This window comes from Sminthopsis crassicaudata, chromosome X (genome assembly GCF_048593235.1).
Source record: "Sminthopsis crassicaudata isolate SCR6 chromosome X, ASM4859323v1, whole genome shotgun sequence".
In the NCBI taxonomy this organism is placed as follows: domain Eukaryota; kingdom Metazoa; phylum Chordata; class Mammalia; order Dasyuromorphia; family Dasyuridae; genus Sminthopsis; species Sminthopsis crassicaudata.
The window spans coordinates 67,820,271-67,839,976 of NC_133623.1; the positions used below are offsets into that span (position 1 = coordinate 67,820,271).

The 19,706-nt window shown below is 45.4% G+C and overlaps 1 protein-coding gene across 1 annotated transcript in view; it reads right to left on the bottom strand.

Moving 5' to 3' along the window:
* LOC141549050 (insulin receptor substrate 2-B-like) overlaps positions 1-19,282 on the bottom strand; it is a 39,252-nt gene extending 19,970 nt beyond the window's left edge. Inside the window, exon 1 of the mRNA XM_074278393.1 lies at positions 15,214-19,282. Coding sequence (XP_074134494.1) covers positions 15,214-19,030 — 3,817 coding nt within the window. The 5' untranslated portion in view covers positions 19,031-19,282. The remainder of the gene's footprint in view (positions 1-15,213) is intronic.
* Positions 19,283-19,706: the final 424 nt, after the last annotated feature.

The window sequence follows — 19,706 nt, forward strand, 5'->3', positions numbered from 1 at the left end:
TGCTGTACAATTTAAATTTTATGAGATAAATTTTTTACCTGGTTACCACAATTCTTAAAAAGTCTTCCGAGTGTGTGTGTGTTTCACAGGAATTATGCCAAAACCAATATCTGTAAAGCTCAAGAAGTGATCTCTATGAAATTCAATAGATATGTATTAAGTGGCTACTATATGCCAGGCACTAAGGATTCTGGTATGTGGGCAGGTGGATAGAGAAAGTAATACAAAATATAGAGAAATGAATGAATTTGGAGGTGACAAGAGGGAACTCTGCAAGCAAATCTGTATCAAGGAATGATGGTAGAATGTGACATGAGCCAGAGAGCTTGGCTCGAAAGCCAAAGCACTATATAAAATGGAGTAACATGAAAGGGAGTGAGGGGAAAGAGAGTTTGGGGCCATATCGTGAAGTACTTTAAATGTTACAATAGAGGGATTTATATTTTATCCCAGAGGCAAGAAGAAACTACTGGAGGAGTCTGGGGACCCTGAATTAACTAATGTCACTCCTCCTGCAGGTCTAGACAAAGCTACTAAGGATTTAAAAGTCTCTGCAGATATGGGGACCGTAAAATATGTGTGGATATCTTCCTAGTAATAATGTTAGAGGTAAAGTGATATAATGGCTAGAAATCTGGCTTTGAAGCCTTGCAAACCTGGGTTCAAATCCTGACTGACATATACTGGCTACATGACCCTCAGTGCTTTAAACCAAACACATTAAACACAGCAGCTGCTCTCCAGCAAGCCAGAATCAGATGAAAATATCACTGGGAAAAGTTTAACAAAATAAATCAAAATCTGATAAATACCTGCTAACCCCACATTTAAAAACTAATAAGCGGTCCAAAGGAATCTTTAGTGTGGCTTAATGGCCCCTGTTTCTAGTTGATTTTGACACCACTGTTTTAGGCAACTCTCTTTGTAGAAAAGATGCTTCCAAGTGTCAGCCAGGAGGATTCTGGTAAACAATGAAATGGGCATAGTTTCTCTCCTGATCTATAGTTTACAAGCAGCATCAGCTTGGCCTTGTCTTTTCTGCTCTCACATTTCAAACAGCAGATCTTTAATCTGTTGCTCTCTAGGTATTCTAGGATCATAGATTTAGAACTGAAAGGGAACTTTAATCCATGTCCCTCATTTTGCACCTGAGGAAACAAACCCAAAGAGAGAAAGAGCTAGTGAGTGTGCAGAGCTAGGAATGGAACTCGGATACTCTGATCTCTCATTTCTTGAAAGAATCTCAATTTTGAATCCCAATTGCCAGAATACAAAGTTGGCCCTTGGATATAATCTGAATGTGGCACACTAGTAAAGGAGTATTTTAAAATACAACCAGAAATAATTCTTATTGTGCAAATAACAGTGACATCTTCAAAAATCAGTTTTTAAAAAAACCCATCATAAAATGGAAATAATGCAATACCCCAAAGAGTTGTAACGTGCTCAAACCTTGGCCTGCCTCATATATTGTTCCCATGTAGCAATTAGCAACCTGGCTAGTCTCAAACTGTCTTCAGTCATCGTTTGTTTATCCATTCAACAAATAATTAATGAACACCTACCATGTAAATATGAGAAGCATCACAACACAGTAGAAACAACCCTGTGCCCGAAGCCAGAAGATCCAGGTTTGAACTTTAGCTTATTTACTATCCACAGAATCTTGGCAAACCCAAAGTCTGTAAGCCTCAGTTTCCTCATTTGTAAAAACAACAAAGGCTCCTCCCTTTTTCCCGGGGTTATTGCAAGGAAAATATTTTATCCAGGGCAAAGCACTAGATAATAGTGAGCCGTGGTCAGCTAGATGGTCTAGAGATCGAAACACTGGCCACCCCACCCCAAGCTCAAATCCTTCCTCACACACTAGCTGTGTTGCCCTGGGCAAGTCACTTAACTTCTCCATGCATGAGCTTTCTCTTCTGTAAAATGGGAATAATAATAACTTAGAGTTGTGAGGATCAAATGAGATAACACATATAAAAGTACTTGGCAAACCTGAAATGTTAGCTATTATTATTATAATCATCACGAGCACTCACGATTCCAGGCTATGAAGAATATAAACAATTATCATTTGACTACCTAATGTCTATACAATTATAAATCTAATTGGAAAAACAAACAGAAAAAAAAATCAACATCTGTGAATAACACTATTGCCACCAAACAGAATATAATTATGCCCTAAACTATGTGTTACAGACAATAAGCATTATAAGAATTCGAAGAAGGGGGAGATGAGTTTTGGCTCATGGAAGAGATAGGATTTGAGCTATGACTCAGACAGGGAGGCTCGAGGTAGGGAGAAAAGAATGGAATGCATGTTCTGGGCAAGGAAAAGGCAGGGAGGTAGGAATCACCATGTCATGTCTGGGGGACAAGGAGGAGACCTGTCGTAACACGTCTGCCTTTCTATCTAAGGTAAGTTAAGAAACTATCGGTCCCTTTCTAGACATCTTTGTCCAGTAAAAGATGCCCAAAGCAATTTATTGGCATAGAAGCATAAAGATTCCTGAAGATGGAAAAGAGTTAACGGGGATCAAATCACACCTAGACATCTTTTGGCGTTCAAGTGTGTCCAATTCTGTGTGATCCCATTTGGGGTTTTCTAGACAAAGATACCAGAATGCTTTGCCATTTTCTTCTGCAGCTCATTTTTACAAATGAGAAAACCGAGGCAAACAAGGTGAAATGACATGCCCAGGGTCACATAACTAATTCAAATCTCAAGTTGGATTTGAAGTCTGGATCTCCCTGTTCCATTCACTACAGAGCCACCTACCTGCTCCCTAAAATCATCGAGTTTCTGCTTAAAGATTTCCACCATAGGAATCAATCTGGAAATTCGGAGGCATCCCAAGCCACCTCTGGACAGTTTTTTTTTTTTTTAGTCAGAAGGATTTCCTTCTTTTGGGTCTGAATCCACAGCTTCTCCCCATTGTTCTTAGCTACACCTTTCAGAAGCCAGAAGTTGAATCACAGCCTCTAAAAGGACCACTGATCAAAAACTGGAGTTTACAATCAAGCTTAGTTTATATGTCTACACATAAAAGAACTTCTAAAGTCCTAATTGCTAAAGTGTTCCTTTTGTATTTCAAAAGAAAGATGATTAATAGAATTATACACAATCTATGCAGAATTACTGAAGAACACTTAAGTTTCTAGAAAACATACATTATCCTGGTAATTTGATCAAATATATTTTGACATGTCACTGGTCAAAACTGGGTTTTTTCTAACTCACACATTTCAACCCTACAGAAAGGGTTAGAAAAAAAAATCACACTTTTCGCCTCAGTCCGAGTGAGTTTCAGTTCTAAATTGATTCTAATAACCAAGAAGTGTAGCAACATATATTTGAATAATTCTTACCACAGGTTTGCCGTACTGGCACAAAAATGTTTTCCCATGCTGTCAATAAAATTGGTCAGTTATTTTTTGTGCAGTCTGATGACGTATGAAAACATCAGCTAAACTATCATGTCCAAAAAGGGCAGATTTTAATTTTCAAAATATATAAAATCCACTTTGCGTGCCTGTCAAAACAAGTTCGCTTTTTCAAAACAACAGTAGAGTTCATATGGCTACACCTTTATTCCTTCTCCCTGTCATCCTCTGACCTCAGGCTAAGTAAAACTGAAAGGTAGGAGAGAGGCCTGTTCCCTTCATGTTATCCATGTTGAACAGTGTGATGTCTCAAAAGCCAACAAGGAGCATTAACTAACTTGTGATAATAGACCTTGAAAACTTGGCTACAGTAATTGGGGACAAGGCGACTTGAGTTATGGTCATCCTTGCTTACTATAGTCTACTGACTTCTGTTTTCTTTACTTTCCACTTGAAAGTTTCTAGATGGACCCAATTAGCCACACTTAACGGAAAGGAAAATGAGAGATCTCTTGCACAAGCTAGCTTTAAAGCTCTCAGTTCCTCTATAGGTCAAATCTTTTTGCGACAATTAAAAGCCTAACTAACTGTTGTAATCGTTCTCAGGTGATCCCTTCAGAGTGAGTGGCTGCACTTGCCCCCCTCCACCAGGTCCTGTTCCATTATTCCATTAGAGCAAAAACATTCCCAGTTGTTGGAATGGAAGGACTGGAGTCAACAATGTAACAGCAATCACCAAGCCTTAGTCGTCATGTGCCTTTTGCTCCATGTTCATCTTTTCTGGGGGGGAGATAATAGTTTATCCTACCAAGTTTTGCTACTAAGCTTTTCTTGACTCTCCATCCCACCTCACTGCCACCCTCCTTTTGAGCAATGGAACCCAGTGGGAGAATCTCTGCGAACAGCTGGAGAGCACTTCTGTTCAAAAAAAAAAAATATCCATTGCTTCAAGGAGGTAGGAAAGGACTTTATCCAACTAGCTACAACTAGAATTCCCAACTAGTAGGTGGGTCCTTGGGATACTTGAGATAGACTGAGAAAACCTCTCTACCTCACTGTCAGGGGTGGTAGAGAAACGGGTGAGAGGCTCTAAGTCAGGTCCTGGGTTCAAATGCTGATTTTGATACATGACCAGGGAAAAATCATTTCACTTTCCCAAGTCTATTTTTCTCCATCTGAGCAATAGTGGTGATACCTTCCTGGCATTGTGAGGATTAAATAAAAAAATATATGTAAAGCATTCTGCAAACCTTAAAGTAGTGAATGTCTTCTCTTATCACTATAGCAACCAGGTAAGTCCAACTAGACAAAGATCCCTGGGCAAATTCGAGTGACTCCCAGCTTCTAGCAGCAGTGCATGATTCCTGGCAGACAGAGATGAGTGAATGTCTCTTCACCTGTAGCTGGTATGTTCTGATACCTGAGAAGTTGTGGGTCTCCCACAGCCCCCTGAACTGGGGAACATTTATCTAAATGACAGCTCCCTCCAGATCCTACTAACATGTCAAAAAGCCCCTTGAAAGCTACCTGGGGCGGGGTGAGGTTACTCACTCCATGCTCCAAGGATCTTCCTGAAGAAGCTCCCTCAGAGAAAACTGCTGCTTCAGGCAACAAGGCATGTGCATGGGCCAGGCAGGGAGTGTCAATACTACAAAGCCTGGCATTGGGGGAGAGACAAGGAGCACTGGATCTGGAGTTTGGCTGACCATGAAAATTTGCAAACTCTTGTCAGGGACTAAAAATAAATTCTCTCTCTCTCTCTCTCTCTCTCTCTCTCTCTCTCTCTCTCTCTCTCTCTCTCTCTCTCTCTCTCTCTCTTTTTTTTTTACTCCAAAGTAAATGTTAGTTTTTAGTTTAGTTTTTTTCCTGTGTGTGTGTGTGTATGGGGGGGAATGGTGGGGGAAGGACTGGCCCAAATGTTTCCCCCGGAATATCGTAAGACACATATTTTCCTACAAGTACTCTTAAAAAGATGAAGTACTTCTTTAAAACTGGCTCAAACTCAAACACCTCACAATAAAGACACTGTCAAAATTATTTTGTTTTATGGACTATAGTCTGAAATTAATAGGCTATCAATTTGGGCTTAGAATCTTTGCTACAGTGAGACTTTTGTTGTACTGGTATTTCTAGTGAATAAATCTAGCACGGAGAAAGCAATTTGACACTGCCATTATACTCCACTGTGACAGGATTTGACCTGTACAAAATTTCATTAGCCAGGAATGTAATGAACCACATTTTAAATCAAATATTAAATAATGCCACTTTACTTCTGATATTTTATTGACTTGAATATTGATTTTAAAAATCTTACTTTTTCCCTTCAATAAAAAGAACAGGGGCGGGAGGGGCAGCTTTGAAGTGAGGGTGGAAAAAAATCATGTTGGAAATAAGATTCAGAAAGAAGTGATAAGAATGGTCAAAGGCTTAGAGATGACACGAGCTTCACAGTTATAGCTCACATAAATATATTTTTTTCCTGATAAAGATAAATGGTGGACACCGAATCACACATATGTACAAAAGCAATCGATTAGATTTAATAAGACAGGATGTGATTTGTTACCTATGGGAGAGTCATCACTGAATTAGTTGTCAGTGCTTGTTAAAGCAAACATCAAAATTAAAACAAAGCTAGAAAAAAAATAAGAATGAGAAAAAATATACACCACTCAAATTGAAACTATCCTGACCTATTTAAATAGGTTATTGATGAAAAATGGGAAAGGGATGGAGTAAAGGACATTGACATTGATTACAATTACATCCAGAGGTTTTACTGATAAAACCCGTAGCCATAACGAAGAGTCCAAAATAACTGAAAAACTGCCTTAGTCTGCAAACAATTGACTTATTTGCAAAGGAGAGTACTCTGCAACCAAGTGCAATTTGTCTGTAAATCTCATGAAAAAGGATGGGGAAAGATTATCCCAAAAGGCAGCTGAGAAGTGCAAGGTAAATGTGAACAGGTTGCAGCACCTTACAAACAAGGATTTCAAATAAATGATCTAAAAAACCAGATGGGCTCTTTACATGGCAAGAGATAAATCTATGGAAAACCTGCACACTCTTTTAGCATCCTTGCAATGTGTCAAGAGAGAATGAAGAACAGGTTGGGTGGATCCACTGTGAACTTAGGGGAGAATTTAGGCAGTAAATTTAGATAATTGTGGATAATTATCATCTATACTGTTGGAAGGAATACCACATTAATGAGATTAGAGATCCATTGGAATATACAAAAAAAAAAGTCATATTCACTATTGTCTCATTTGATCAATTCTCTTGCTCTTTATAAGAAGAGTAACTTCTCTTCATTATCCTCCGATGAGGATGGAAAATGCAGAGGATTTTCTATTTCATATTGTTTGAAACTACTGATTCTATACCATATCAGGACATTAAAGGCACAAGAACACTGGGTTCAATAGTGCAAATGACCACATTAGAAATGAAAATTTTCCAAATGCTTGAACTACAATCTAGTTGTTTTAGATATTAAAAAGACTATTCAAGATAAAAAAAGCTTTTGGGTCATTTAATTTAAATTTTGTTTTAAAGAGTAAGACCAGATACTATTTCTAGGTCTCTCTTTAGCTGGTTTGAAGAAATAAATATAATTATCCACTCAGGTTTGATGGATCCGGGATTTCGCTAATGTGGGTAGTACCTCTATCAGTGAAACCATATCTACGGGGACTGAATATTTCCTTCCATAAATCCTCCATGAAAGATCTTCCAAATAGACTGGAGATTCTAATAGGCATACATTTTATTTTTTTTTAAATATGCATACATTTTAAGAAGATTGTGAGGGGTGATTTTCAATAGTTGACTGTAAAGCAACAAGGCTAATTTCCATCAGCCACCCAAGAACATCAGTCTCAATATTTCACAGGCATGCTTTGCCTTTTGAGGTTATAAACAGACCATGTTACACAGTTTAAAATACTTAGGTATCCATTCGACATAAAGCAAACAGATTAGGAAGTGTAACTTTGGCTATGAGAGAATTTTAGTTCAGGTGTAGGTTAAATATTCTAGAGAAAGAAATCAAAACAAACGTTTGACATACTTAACAACCAAGATTTTTCCTGGTTTAATATAATAGCTTATAGCTGATTTTTGATTTTTCTTCTCCTCTTCTCATAGTTTTAGCTGGAAGGGCATAGAGAAGCCAGCTAATCCAATCTTTTCATTATTGAACTCAAGACTCACAGAGGGGGAAGTTTCTGGTTGAAGATTATACAGGGAGTGAGAGTACTCTTCTAAAGCTACTGTAAATAGCCAGGAAGACAGAGAAAAAAGCCCAGTAAAAAAAATGATTCTGAACTTTTGCTTTCTAAGAGCTTTAATATTTTTCACCTAAAGATTGTGGTCAAGAATATTTTCGTTTGGATTTTCTGAAAATAAAAATAAAGCTTACTTTCAACCAAGGTATCACTACATTTACAGTTTATGCAATCAACATGATCACATTCATTTGCACAAAAATCTAAAGTAATTTCATGCATCGAATCTTTACATTGCACCCCCCTTCCCTCCCACCACCCTGTGGCATTGGAAGCAGAATACTGGTCTTGGGGAGTTAAGAGACCCGAGTTTAAATCTCAATTGTAACAATTTATTAGCTGTAGGCAAGTCATTTAACCTTAGTTTAAGTTTCCTCATCTGTAAAATGGGGTACCCTTTTGTGCCTCCCATCTCACAAGGAGAAACTTTGGTAAAGTGCTATGTGGAGGGCTCCAGACTGTTCCTGGTGAAGTGGTCATTCCCTTGAAGCAAATGACAATGCCTCTTCTTGGGCTCCTACCCCTGAAAACTTCACCACCCTGAAATGTGCCTCAGAGCTTGGCAAATCCTTACCCAAACCCTTCCAATGAAGCTAGAACCTGCCAGCCCTTGTTATCCATTGCAGTACCTTATATATCAAGCACCTCTGCATCCTGCTAAGACTATCAGTGTTATAGATTTGAGCTACAAAAACATGGGTTTGCATTCACTTCATTAAGACCAATCATTTTTGCAAGAAATATAATCTACAGATCTTGTAAATCTTGGGAATTTTAGCAGTTACCATTTAATTTTGATAAATATATTTGGGGTACAGAAAAAAAATCAACCCCATAAGTATTAAAAACAAAACAAAACAAACAAACAAAAAAAAAAACAAAAAAAAAACAAGGTGTGGCCAGCTAAGGCAACAGAGAGAGCCCTAATGCAAATTTGGTCTGCATTATAGAGAAATAGTGTCCAGGTCTGGACTGTTCTGCTCTATTCTGCCCTGGCTAGACTATATACAGTTTACCTCTAGGTACCACATTTCAGGAAGATGACTGATAAATTGGTGCACAGGAAGACAACCAGTAGACTAAAAGGGTTTAAATTTATGCCATATGAGGCTCAGGTGAGAAGACTGAGAGCTGTCTTCAATATAGAAGAGGATTAAATTTGTTTTGCTGCACTTTAGAGGGAAGAACTGAGAAAAATGCATAGGAGCTAGAAAGAGACAAGATAAGCTTGATAAAAAGGATGGATTCTTTCCCCCCTTCCTAACACCTAAACCTAGCCCCAAAGGAAAAAGGCCTCCTAAATCTTAGGGCTGGAAAGAATCTCAACAGATAGCTGGCTCCACCCTCTTACTTTACAGATGAGGAAACTGAGGCCCAGGGAGGTGATATGACTTGCCCCAGATCACACAGGTAATAAGCATCAGAGATGGGACTGGAACCCACATCCACCAACTCTGGAGTTTGTGTTCATTCTTCCATTCTCCACTGAGATAGAGGGTCCCATTAACACAGATATTTGTTCTAGCCAAGGCCAGATGACCACTTGGTAAATATCACTTAGGACTACTTCAAATACATGCCAGACTAGTGAGCTTCTAAGGTCCTTTTGTAACTCAGATTCTGTGATTCTATGAAATCTGTTGAAACTTCAACCCGAGTAAAATTGTGAATCTCCTCATTTTATCCTCTGAGCATCAAGTTCAGATTTTTCTCAGTCAGGAAAATGCATTTCACTTAAAAAAGGAAAAAAAAAATCTGCAAGCAAAAATCAATAGACATTTCCTACAAACTTCTTCTAAACAATCTTTTTCTCAACAGGTGAATCTGGGGATGTCAGAACACTGGGAGGGAAGAGGAAGATTTAAATATTAAATCCTTTCCCAAGTGCTTCAGTCATAAATCTAATGGTATATTACTGAAATTATCAACTACTCTCTTGCTGTGTCCAAAAACTGAGCTCCCCAGAAATAATATCCAAATCAAAATCATTTAAAATCTACCCAGAAGCCCTGCCCAGAATCCTCTGGTTTACTCGAGATCATTTTTCCTTGCTAAGTATCATCATTTAAGTCATCTGCTTTCCCTGATTTGTGCATACTATTTTTTTTAATTCTATGCATAGGGGGAAAGCACCCCTGTTAGATATACCTAAAAAAAAGAAGGTAAACGTCCTCAGTACCTGACATGTTCTACCTGTCTGGAACAGTACTTATCTCACAAGAGCATACCACAAGTCAAACAAAGCTAAAACCATAAGCAAAGGGGCTTTCTATTATAAAAACTGCTGGACTTCAGCCATTTCCCCTCCTTAAAGAATTTTGTAAATAAAAGAAAGCAAGAGTTCGAAAGCTACTTGAAAAATCACATCTTGCTAATGTGGCGTAGTCCAAAAAGTGCCAGATGGGGGTCAGGAAAGACTTTGGCTGCACTCCCACTTGATTGACCACAGACAAGCTTCTTAAAAGTCTCTCAGCCTGTCTCCTCAGCTGGAGAATGGGGGAAATCATTCTAGAGTGGACCAAAGAGTCAGAGGACCTGGATTCAAATGTTGGCTCTGACATTTGCTGCCCTTTCAGGGTTGGGCAAATCATTACCTGTCTGGGCCTCAGTTTCCACATCTATGAAATGAAGACTAAATAATCTCTAAAATGCCTTCAGATGTAAGTGATTTTACCTTGAGGAGCTACCTCAAAGAGTTGTTGGGAGGAACAAATGAGCTAATGTATGTCCAGGGCTTTATAAACTTTAAATCCACAAATGTATTTACGTATGTATATATGCCTATCATCTCACTGATTAATTGACAGATTGTGATGTGGTAACACTGAAGAGAACACAAGCCCTTTTCCAATTATCCACATTGATCCACTGGCAAGTCAGGCTTTCAAGTTTGACTCTGCCTTCACTGCTCTATTGACGTCTCAACATCTCCTACTCCCTTCTATTTACTTTACATGCAGCCTGCAGGGAAGCCTTTTGAAATCTAAACCCTTAACCATCTTTCCTCTTGCAGGATGAGCCAACGAGAACAGTTCAGAGACTGATGCCTGTGAAAAGAGTAATCTATTGCCAGCAAGCACCGAGTGTGCTGAGCTAGGAGGACAGGATGGGAAAACTAGAAAGCCCAAGTAAGATTTTCCCAGTCTAGCTTCATTATTTTGTTTGAAGTTTTCCAGATGGCCAGTCTATATAGACTCAGTCAGAAGATCACCTATTCATAGGATGATAGCATTATTTTAATTTTTCAAATAATATCCATATCTCATTGGATTCTCATATCTGTGGTGGGGGGTGGAAATCATCACTTTTACAGATGAGGCAACTGAGGCACAGAACAGTTAGGTCCCCTTTCCAAAATCACACCACTAACTATTGGCAAAGACAGAATTTTAAAAGAAAAAAAAAAGCCCTCAAGCTTTCCGATTCTCCTTCCTGTATAAAACACACATTCTACAGCAAAAATAAAATAAAATAAAATTGATTACCCACATTTCTTTCTCTCCCAATGACAATAATGAGGATTTTACTATATTTAAAAGCCACAGGAAAAAAACCAGAACAATCACTTGTCTATATGAATCTTTCAAATCAGCCATTTTGAAATTCATATCTGAGATGGGGGAGGGGGAATCATCACTTTTACAGATGAGGCAACTGAGGCACAGAACAGCTAGATAGATCCCTTTTGCAAAATCACACTACTAAATATTAACAAAGAATTTTAAAAGAAAAAAAAAGCCCCTCAGTCTTTCTAATTCTCAGTCCTGCATAAAACACATATTCCACAGCAAAAAAATAAAATAAAATTGATTACCTGATTATCCACATTTCTTTCTCCCCCAATGATAATAATGAGGATTTTACTGTATTTATAAATCACAGAAAAAAAACAGAACAATAACTTATCATCATGAATCTTTCAAATCAGCTATTTGAACTTCATATCTGAGATGGGGGGGAGTGAAATCACCACTTTTTCAGATGAGGCAACTGAGGCACAGAACAGCTAGATCCCTTTTGCAAAATCACACTACTAAATATTGGCAAAGAATTTTAAAAGAAAAAAAGCCCCTCAGGCTAATTCTCAGTCTTGCATAAAACACATATTCCACAGCAAAAAAAAAAAAAAATAAAATAGTGATTACCTGATTACCCACATTTCTTTCTCTCCCAATGACAATAATGAGGATTTTACTGTATTTATAAATCACAGGAGAAAAAAAAAAAAAACAGAAAAAATAACTTATCATGAATCTTTCAAATCAGCCATTTGAACTTCATATATCTGAGATTCGGGGAATGAAATCACCACTTTTACAGATGAGGCAACTGAGGCACAGAACAGTTGGATCCCTTTTCCAAAATCATACCACTAAATATTGGCAAAGAAAGAATTTTAAAAGAAAAGAAATGCCCCTCAGGCCTCTATCTTGTATAAAATACACATTCCACAGCAAAAAATAAAATTGATTACCCACATTTCTTTCTCTCCCAATGACAATAATGAGGATTTTACTGTATTTAGAAGCCACAGGGGAAAAAAAAACAAAAACAAAAAACAAAAAACAAAAAAACAGAACAATCACTTGTTCATATGAATCTTTCAAATCAGCCCTTTGAACCTCATTTACCAGACTGGGGGGGGGGTAATTTCCACTTTTACAGATGAGGCAACTGAGGCACAGAACAATTAGATCCCTTTTCTAAAATCACACCACTAAATATTGGCAAAGAATTTTAAAAGAAAAAAAAAAAGCCCCTCAGGCTTTCTGATTCTCAATCCTGCATAAAACAATCTACTCTTTCATATTCTAATATTGTTTTAAATTAAAAATATAAATTGTAATCAAGATGACCAGCTGGCAAATGAGTAATCCAACCTGAATTCAACCTTGTATTACTAGCATATTCCACAGCAAAAAAATAAAATTGATTACCTGATTACCCACATTTCTTTCTCTCTCAATGACAATAATGAGGATTTTACTGTATTTAGAAGCCACAGGAAAAAAAGCCAGAACAATCATTTGTCCATATGAATTTTTCAAATCAGTCATTTGAACCTCATATCCGAGATGAGAGGGGTGGAAATCACCATTTTTACAGATGAGGCAACTGAGGCACAAGACAGTTAGGTCCCTTTTCCAAAATCACACCATTAAATATTGGCAAAGAAAGAATTTTTTAAAAAAAATAAAAGCCCCTCAGACCTCCATTCTGTATAAAATACACATTCTACAGCAAAAAATAAAATTGATCACCCACATTTCTTTCTCTCAATGACAATACTAAGGATTTTACTGTATTTAGAAGCCACAGGGAAAAAAAACAGAACAATCAGTTGCCCATATGAATCTTTCAAATCAGCCATTTGAAACTCATATCCGAGGGGGGGGGGGCCTGGAATCATCACTTTTACAGATGAGGCAACTGAGGCACAGAACAGCTAGACCCCTTTTGCAAAATCACACTACTAAATATTGGCAAAGAATTTTAAAAGAAAAAAAAAGCCCCTCAGGCTAATTCTCAGTCCTGCATAAAACACATATTCCACAGCAAAAATAAAATAAAATAAAATAAAGTGATTACCTGATTACCCATATTTCTTTCTCTCCCAATGACAATAATGAGGATTTTACTGTATTTATAAATCACAGGAGAAAAAAAAAAACAGAAAAATAACTTATCATCATGAATCTTTCAAATCAGCCATTTGAACTTCATATATGAGATGGGGGGAATGAAATCACCACTTTTACAGATGAGGCAACTGAGGCACAGAACACTTAGGTCCCTTTTCCAAAATCACACCACTAAATATTGGCAAAGAAAGAATTTTAAAAGAAAATAAAAGCCCCTCAGACCTCCATTCTGTATAAAATGCACATTCCACAGCAAAAAAAAAAAAAAAAATAAAATTGATCACCCACATTTTTTCTGTCCCAATAACAATAATGAGGATTTTACTGTGTTTAAAAGCCACAGGGGGAAAAAAAAAAACAGAACAATCATTTGTTCATATGAATCTTTCAAATCAGCCATTTGAACTCATATCCGAGATGGGGGGGTGGAAATCACCATTTTTACAGATGAGGCAACTGAGGCACAGAACACTTAGGTCCCTTTTCCAAATTCACACTTCTAAATATTGGCAAAGAATTTTAAAAGAAAAAAAAAGCCCCTCAGACCTCCATTCTGTATAAAACACACATTCCACAGCAAAAAAATTAAATTGATCACCCACATTTCTTTCTCTCCCAATGACAATAATGAGGATTTCACTGTGTTTAAAAGCCACAGGAAAAAACAGAACAATCACTTGTCCATATGAATCTTTCAAATCAGCCATTTTGAAACTCATATCTGAGATGGGGGTGGTGGAAATCACCACTTTTACAGATGAGGCAACTGAGGCACAGAACAATTAGGTCCTTTTCCCAAATTCACACTACTAAATATTGGCAAAGAAAGAATTTTAAAAGAAAAAAAAAAAAAGCCCCTCAGCCCTCCATGCTGTGTAAAACACCTTCCACAGGGGGAAAAAAATTGATTACCTGATCAGCCACATTTCTTTCTTTCCCAATGACAATACTAAGGATTTTACTGCATTTAGAAGCCACAGGAAAAACCAGAACAATCACTTGTCCATATGAATCTTTCAAATCAGCCATTTGAACCTCCTATCTGAAATGGGGGTGGTGGAAATCACTTCTTTTACAAATGAGGCAACTGAGGCACAGAACAATTAGGTCCCTTTTCCAAATTCACACCACTAAATATTGGGGGGGAAAAGAATTTTAAAAGAAGAAAAAAATTTTAAAAGAAAAAAAAAGCCCCTCAGGCCTCCATCCTGTATAAAATACACATTTACAGCAAAAAAAAAAAAAAAAAAAAAAAATTGATCACCCACATTTCTCTCTTTCCCAACGACAATAATGAGGATTTTTACTGTATTCATAAGGCACAGGAAAAAAGCAAACACAACTGATCTTTCTCATCAGAAGTTAGCCAGCCCCAATCAATAATCAATCAATTAACATTTCTTAACCGCCTGCCATGTGCCAGACACTGTGCTAAATAGACACTTGATTATTGCTCCATAACACCGAGCCTGGTTCTAGCCCTACAAATGCTGGGAATAGGAAAATAAACAGAATTTAGCATTTTAAAACCGGGGGAAAAAAAGTTTCTACAACTGATTGGGGGGAGGGGGGGTCCTCGATGGTAAGAAAATGCGAGAAAACAAGCTGCCCCTGAGTTTGGAGTGCTCCAGGTAAGGCACAATGGCTTGGAGAATCCAGCCTTTCGGATTCTCGTATTGTTTTAAATTGGAAATAGACATGTAGTCAAGATGGGCAGCCGGCAAATGACTAAGCCAAGCCGCATTCAACCTTCCCTGGCTAGCGAAAGTCACCCACGGACCCCGCAGACCCGGCTCTCGCCCAGCCGGGCGGCCGCTCTCCCCGGAACTCGACCCTGCCTCGCCCGCTCCTCCCAGGCCGGGGGCTAAGTGGGAAAAGTTGCCAACCTTTTTTCGCAGGAGCGCACTGGAAGATGTCACCTAGGGAGAAGTCGATGCTGACATAGGCGCCGCTGTCGCGGGCGGAAGCCCCGCGCCTCTGGCGAGGAATGGGAGCAGCTGCGGCGGCCCCGCTCTGGGCAGGAGCGTCCCGCAGATTCAGGGCGATGTAGTTGAGGCCGTTCTGGAAGCCAGCTGAGGTGATTCTGGACATCTTGATCTCGTCGGAATTAGAAGCACCTTCGCCCGCCTTGGCCCAGATGCTGTCAAAGGAGGCAGAATTCTGCCATCTGCTCTCGGCGAAGAGGGGGGCGGACGCGGCTCCGGCCGCTTCGCGCGCGAAAGTTTCCGAGCTGTGGCGGCGTCTGGCCCGCGGCTCGGCGCGGACCACGCTGGGCGCCGCGGGCGGGTCGGGGCCCAGGTCGGGCAGGGAGGAGGTGCTGCCCTCGGGGGACGGGTCGGCGATGCGGAGGCGATTCACGGCGGAGCAGGGGCTGTCCATCTGGAGCGGCTCGTCGCTCTGGGCGGCGGAAGGCACGGTGGTCGCGGCGGCGGCGGCGGCGGCGGCGGCGGCGGGGTTGAAAGTCATCTCGGTGTAGTCGTCGTCCCCGCTGGTCGGGGTGCTGGCGCGGGCGGCGGCGGCGGAGGCGGCGGCGCCGCGGGGGCTCCTGGCGCGGGCCGGCGGGCCGCGCGGGGGCCCGGAGTCGTTCAGGGTTAAGGAATCGACCATCTCCTTGGCGGTGTCGAGCGAGCTGGAGTCGATGGCGAAGCTCACGTAGTCGGCGAAGGGGGGGCGCGCGCGGTCGCCGCCGCCGCCGGGGCCGAAGGCGGAGGGAGAGCACTCGGCGGAGAAGGAGTACGGGGCGTGGCCGGCCTTGCGGCCGAAGTCGATGTTGATGTACTCCCCGGGGCTGTCCCCTTCCCGGGCCCGCTCGTAGATGCGGGGCACGCTGCTGCCCCTGGAGCCCAGGGGGAGTTTGGTGGGCCTGGCGGCCCTGCGCTGCAGGAAGCCCCCTTCGGCGCCTCTGGCGGCCGGAGCTTTGGGCAAGTTCTTGGGCGGCGGCGGCGCTTCGTGGGCAGCCCTCGGGGCGCTCTCGGACGCCGAGCCCAGCAGCCTCCCGGGCGACGCCATGGGGACGTAGTCGCTGTCGTCGTCGTGGTGCTCGCTGATGCTGCGGAAACTTTTGGGCAGCGAGAAGAGGGAGCTGAGGCTTTTGGAGAAGGAGGGAGGGTGGGCAGAGCTCGCCTCCTGAGCCTGCTTGGGCGGGAGAGGGTTCTGCGGGGACATGTCCATGTACTCGTTGTCCTCGTCGTCCTGAGCGGCGGCGGCGGCGGCGGCCGCCTTCGACGCGAACCTCCCGCGGGCGCTGCGGCCGGGGGGCGGCGGGACGGCCCTGGGGAACATCATCATGTAGCCGCGGGAGTCCTTCTGCGAGGACGCCCACGAGGCGCCGTGCTTGGGGGCGGACGCGCTCCGGGGAGCCATGGGCAAGTAGTCGCCGCTGCTCTTGAGGGGAGCCGCCACTCCGGGCATCATGGGCATGTAGCCGTCGTCCTCGGCTCGCTTTCTGCCTCGGCTCCGAGCGGCTCCGTGCTCCCCGAGGTCGGCTCTGGGGGTGTCCCTTCCCCGCGGGGCCTCGGCCGAGAGGAGCAGCCGCGGGGTTCCGGCACAGTCCTCGTCGAAGGGAGTCGTCTGGGTGGTTTTCTGTTGCGTGGTTACGGCCGCCGGCTTCGGCAGGGAGAAAGTTTTCTTCTTGAAGAACTTTTCCGCCTCCATCTGCTCAGCCCCGGCGCTCCTGCTGCCGGCGCGCTGCTTGTTCATGGCCATGTACTCGCCGGAACAGCGCTCCTCTCGGATGGGTGGGGTGTGCCCCGCGGAATCCGGGGTGTTGCTCCGCAGTCGGAAATACCTCACGTCTCCGGGGCTGGGGCCGTGCTCGCCCGCGGCCCCGCACGCGGAGCTCGAGGGCCTGGCCACGCCGTCCGGGGCCGGGCTGGCCCCGGGGAAGGGGGACACGGGCAGGGAGGCGGAGCGGGCGTGGCAGCAGGCGTGGAGGGCGGCTCGGACGTACCTGCCGCTCTCGGGCCGGGCCGCGTGGGCGCGCCCGGGGTTCAGCTGCATCAGGCTGCCCGTGACCGTTTTGAAGGGTCTGTCCATGGTGCCTTCGCCCTCGCTGGAGGTCCGGAATCGGTAGGTGCCGCTCTTGCAGGAGGGCGGGGTGCTGGCCACGCTGTCGGTGCGGGACCTGCGGGACATGCCGAGGCAGGGCTGCAGGTAGCCCAGGTGCCTCCTGGTGGACAGGAACGAGATGGGGTTGCTGCAGGACGACTGGCTCTTGCTCCGGGGCCTGAAGTCGGTGAAGGCCTTCAGGGCTTTCATGGTCTCCAGGAAGGTCTCGTGCATGTGCTGAGCCACCACCGAGTCCTCCACCTGCATCCAGATCTCCCCGGGGCCGATGGACGACGACCTGCCCACCTCGAGGAAGAAGAAGTGCTCGGAGTGGCCGCAGCGGCGGATGCACAGCAGCTGCAGCTTCACGCTGGGAACCTCGGCGTTCAGGCGCACCAGATGCACCTCTTTGCTGGACAGGCAAAGGCGATAGATGCCGCTCAGGTTCTTGCTCTGGCCCAGCCCCTTGGGTTTCACCTGCACCTGCCACACCTCCTTGAAGGCTCCGTCCTCGTCGTCTTCCTCGCCCACGGCGGCGCGGCCGGCGGCCCCGGCCCCGGAGGCGGCGGCCCCGGCCCCGGAGGCTCCGGCCGCCGCGCCGCCGGCGGCACCCCCCTCGTCGGTGGCCACGCCGGCGGCGCCGTCCTCGCCTTCCTCGGTCCCGGCGGCGGAGCTGCGCGACTTGCTCTGGCCCATGAGGAGACTCAGCGCTTGGTACCAGCTCTCCTGCTCCTGCTCGCTCTCGGCCACCATGGCGAAGTAGTCGTCCTTGGTGTAGAGGGCGACGATGTGGCGGTGCTTGGCATCGGCGCGGCGGCTCACGGTGAAGCACTGGTACAGCGGGATAACGCGCTTGGGCTGCGCGCCGGGGGGCGCGCCCGTGGAGGGGCCGGCCGAAGCGGCCGCCGCCGCTGCCGCCGCGGCGCGAAGGCTGCTGCGGAACTTCTTCTCGCTCTCGTAGTACTCGAGGCGCGCCGGAGCCAGGCGACTGGCGGTCCGCAGGACGAAGTAGCGTTTGTGGCCGTGCTTCTGCTTCCGCAGGTACCCGCACTTGCGGACATCGGCTCCGGCCGCCTGCAGCAGCTGCCTCAGGCCCGGGTCCCCGCGATCCGGGGAGCAGCAGCGGGCGCCGTCCTCCGCGCCCCTCCACATGCCGCCGATGCCTCTGCCTTTGCTTCTGCTGCCGCTGCTGCCTATGTCCCCGCCGCCGGCGCTGCCGCCGTTGCCCGAAAGGAAGCCGGAGCGGGAGCTCGAGCCGGAGCCCGAGCCGGAGGAGCCGGAGCTCGAGGCGGAGCCCGAGCCCGAGCCCGAGGAGGAGCCGGAGGAGCCGGAGGAGCCGGAGCCCGAGCCGGAGCCCGAGCCCGAGCCGGAGCCTCCGCCGCTGGTGCTGGTGCTGGTGGTGCTCCTGCTGCTGCTGCTGCTGCTGCTGCTGCTGCCGCCGCCGCCGCCGCCGCTACTGCTACTGCCACTGCTACTGTTACTGCTATTGCTAGTGATGGTGCTGGTGCTAGTGCTGCTGGCGCCGCTGCCGCCGCTCCCGCTATCACTGCCACTGCCACCGGGCACCGGGGCTGATGTCTGCTGCTCAGCCTCAGTCTCCCGCTCCAGCCGCCACCTCCGTACCCCTCGCTCCCCAGCGGCGGAGTAACTCGCCATGGGGCTGCGGGATCCTTTTAAGGGGCCCGGAGGGGCGGAGGGGGCGGAGGGGAGGAGGACGAGGGGAAAAGGGTCGCTCCCTCCGCGCGTCTCACCCCCTCCCCCGCCCACTACACATAGAGCTCGGCAGCAGGCAAAACAACACGTGACCACGGACTCACGCGGCGGTGGCGGCGGCGGAGGCTTCAGCCACTCAGGCAGAGGAGCTCGCGCGCCGCTGCTGCCACCGCTGCCGCCTCCCGCGGAGGTGTATATGTATGTATGTATGTGCGGATGCACGAGAGTGTCGGTGTCGGGGTGCGGGTGCAAGAGGGTGTGTGGAAGTGTGAGTGTGCAAGGGTGCAAGTGTGTGAAAGTAAAGCGAGGGACGGAGGGGCGGTCCCGGTCCCCCGCCCCCCGCCCCAGTATTAGCTCTCTTGGCCAACCGAGGCCCGGGAAACGGCGGAAGGAGGTGGGGCTCCCCAGTCACGCCGGCCCGAGCTGGTTGCTGCAAAGGGCTCGAGGGGGCGGGAGCTGTCCGGGGCTGGGAAGGGGAAAGGAGGGGGGGGTGAGGAGCCTGCTCTGGGATTGGTTGGAGTACAGAGGGGCTGGGCGGGGCGCCGAGGTAGGGGCAAGATGAGGGCCGGTGGAGTGGAGTGGTGCGTGTGTATGTATAGAGGGGGGAGAGGGGTGTGTG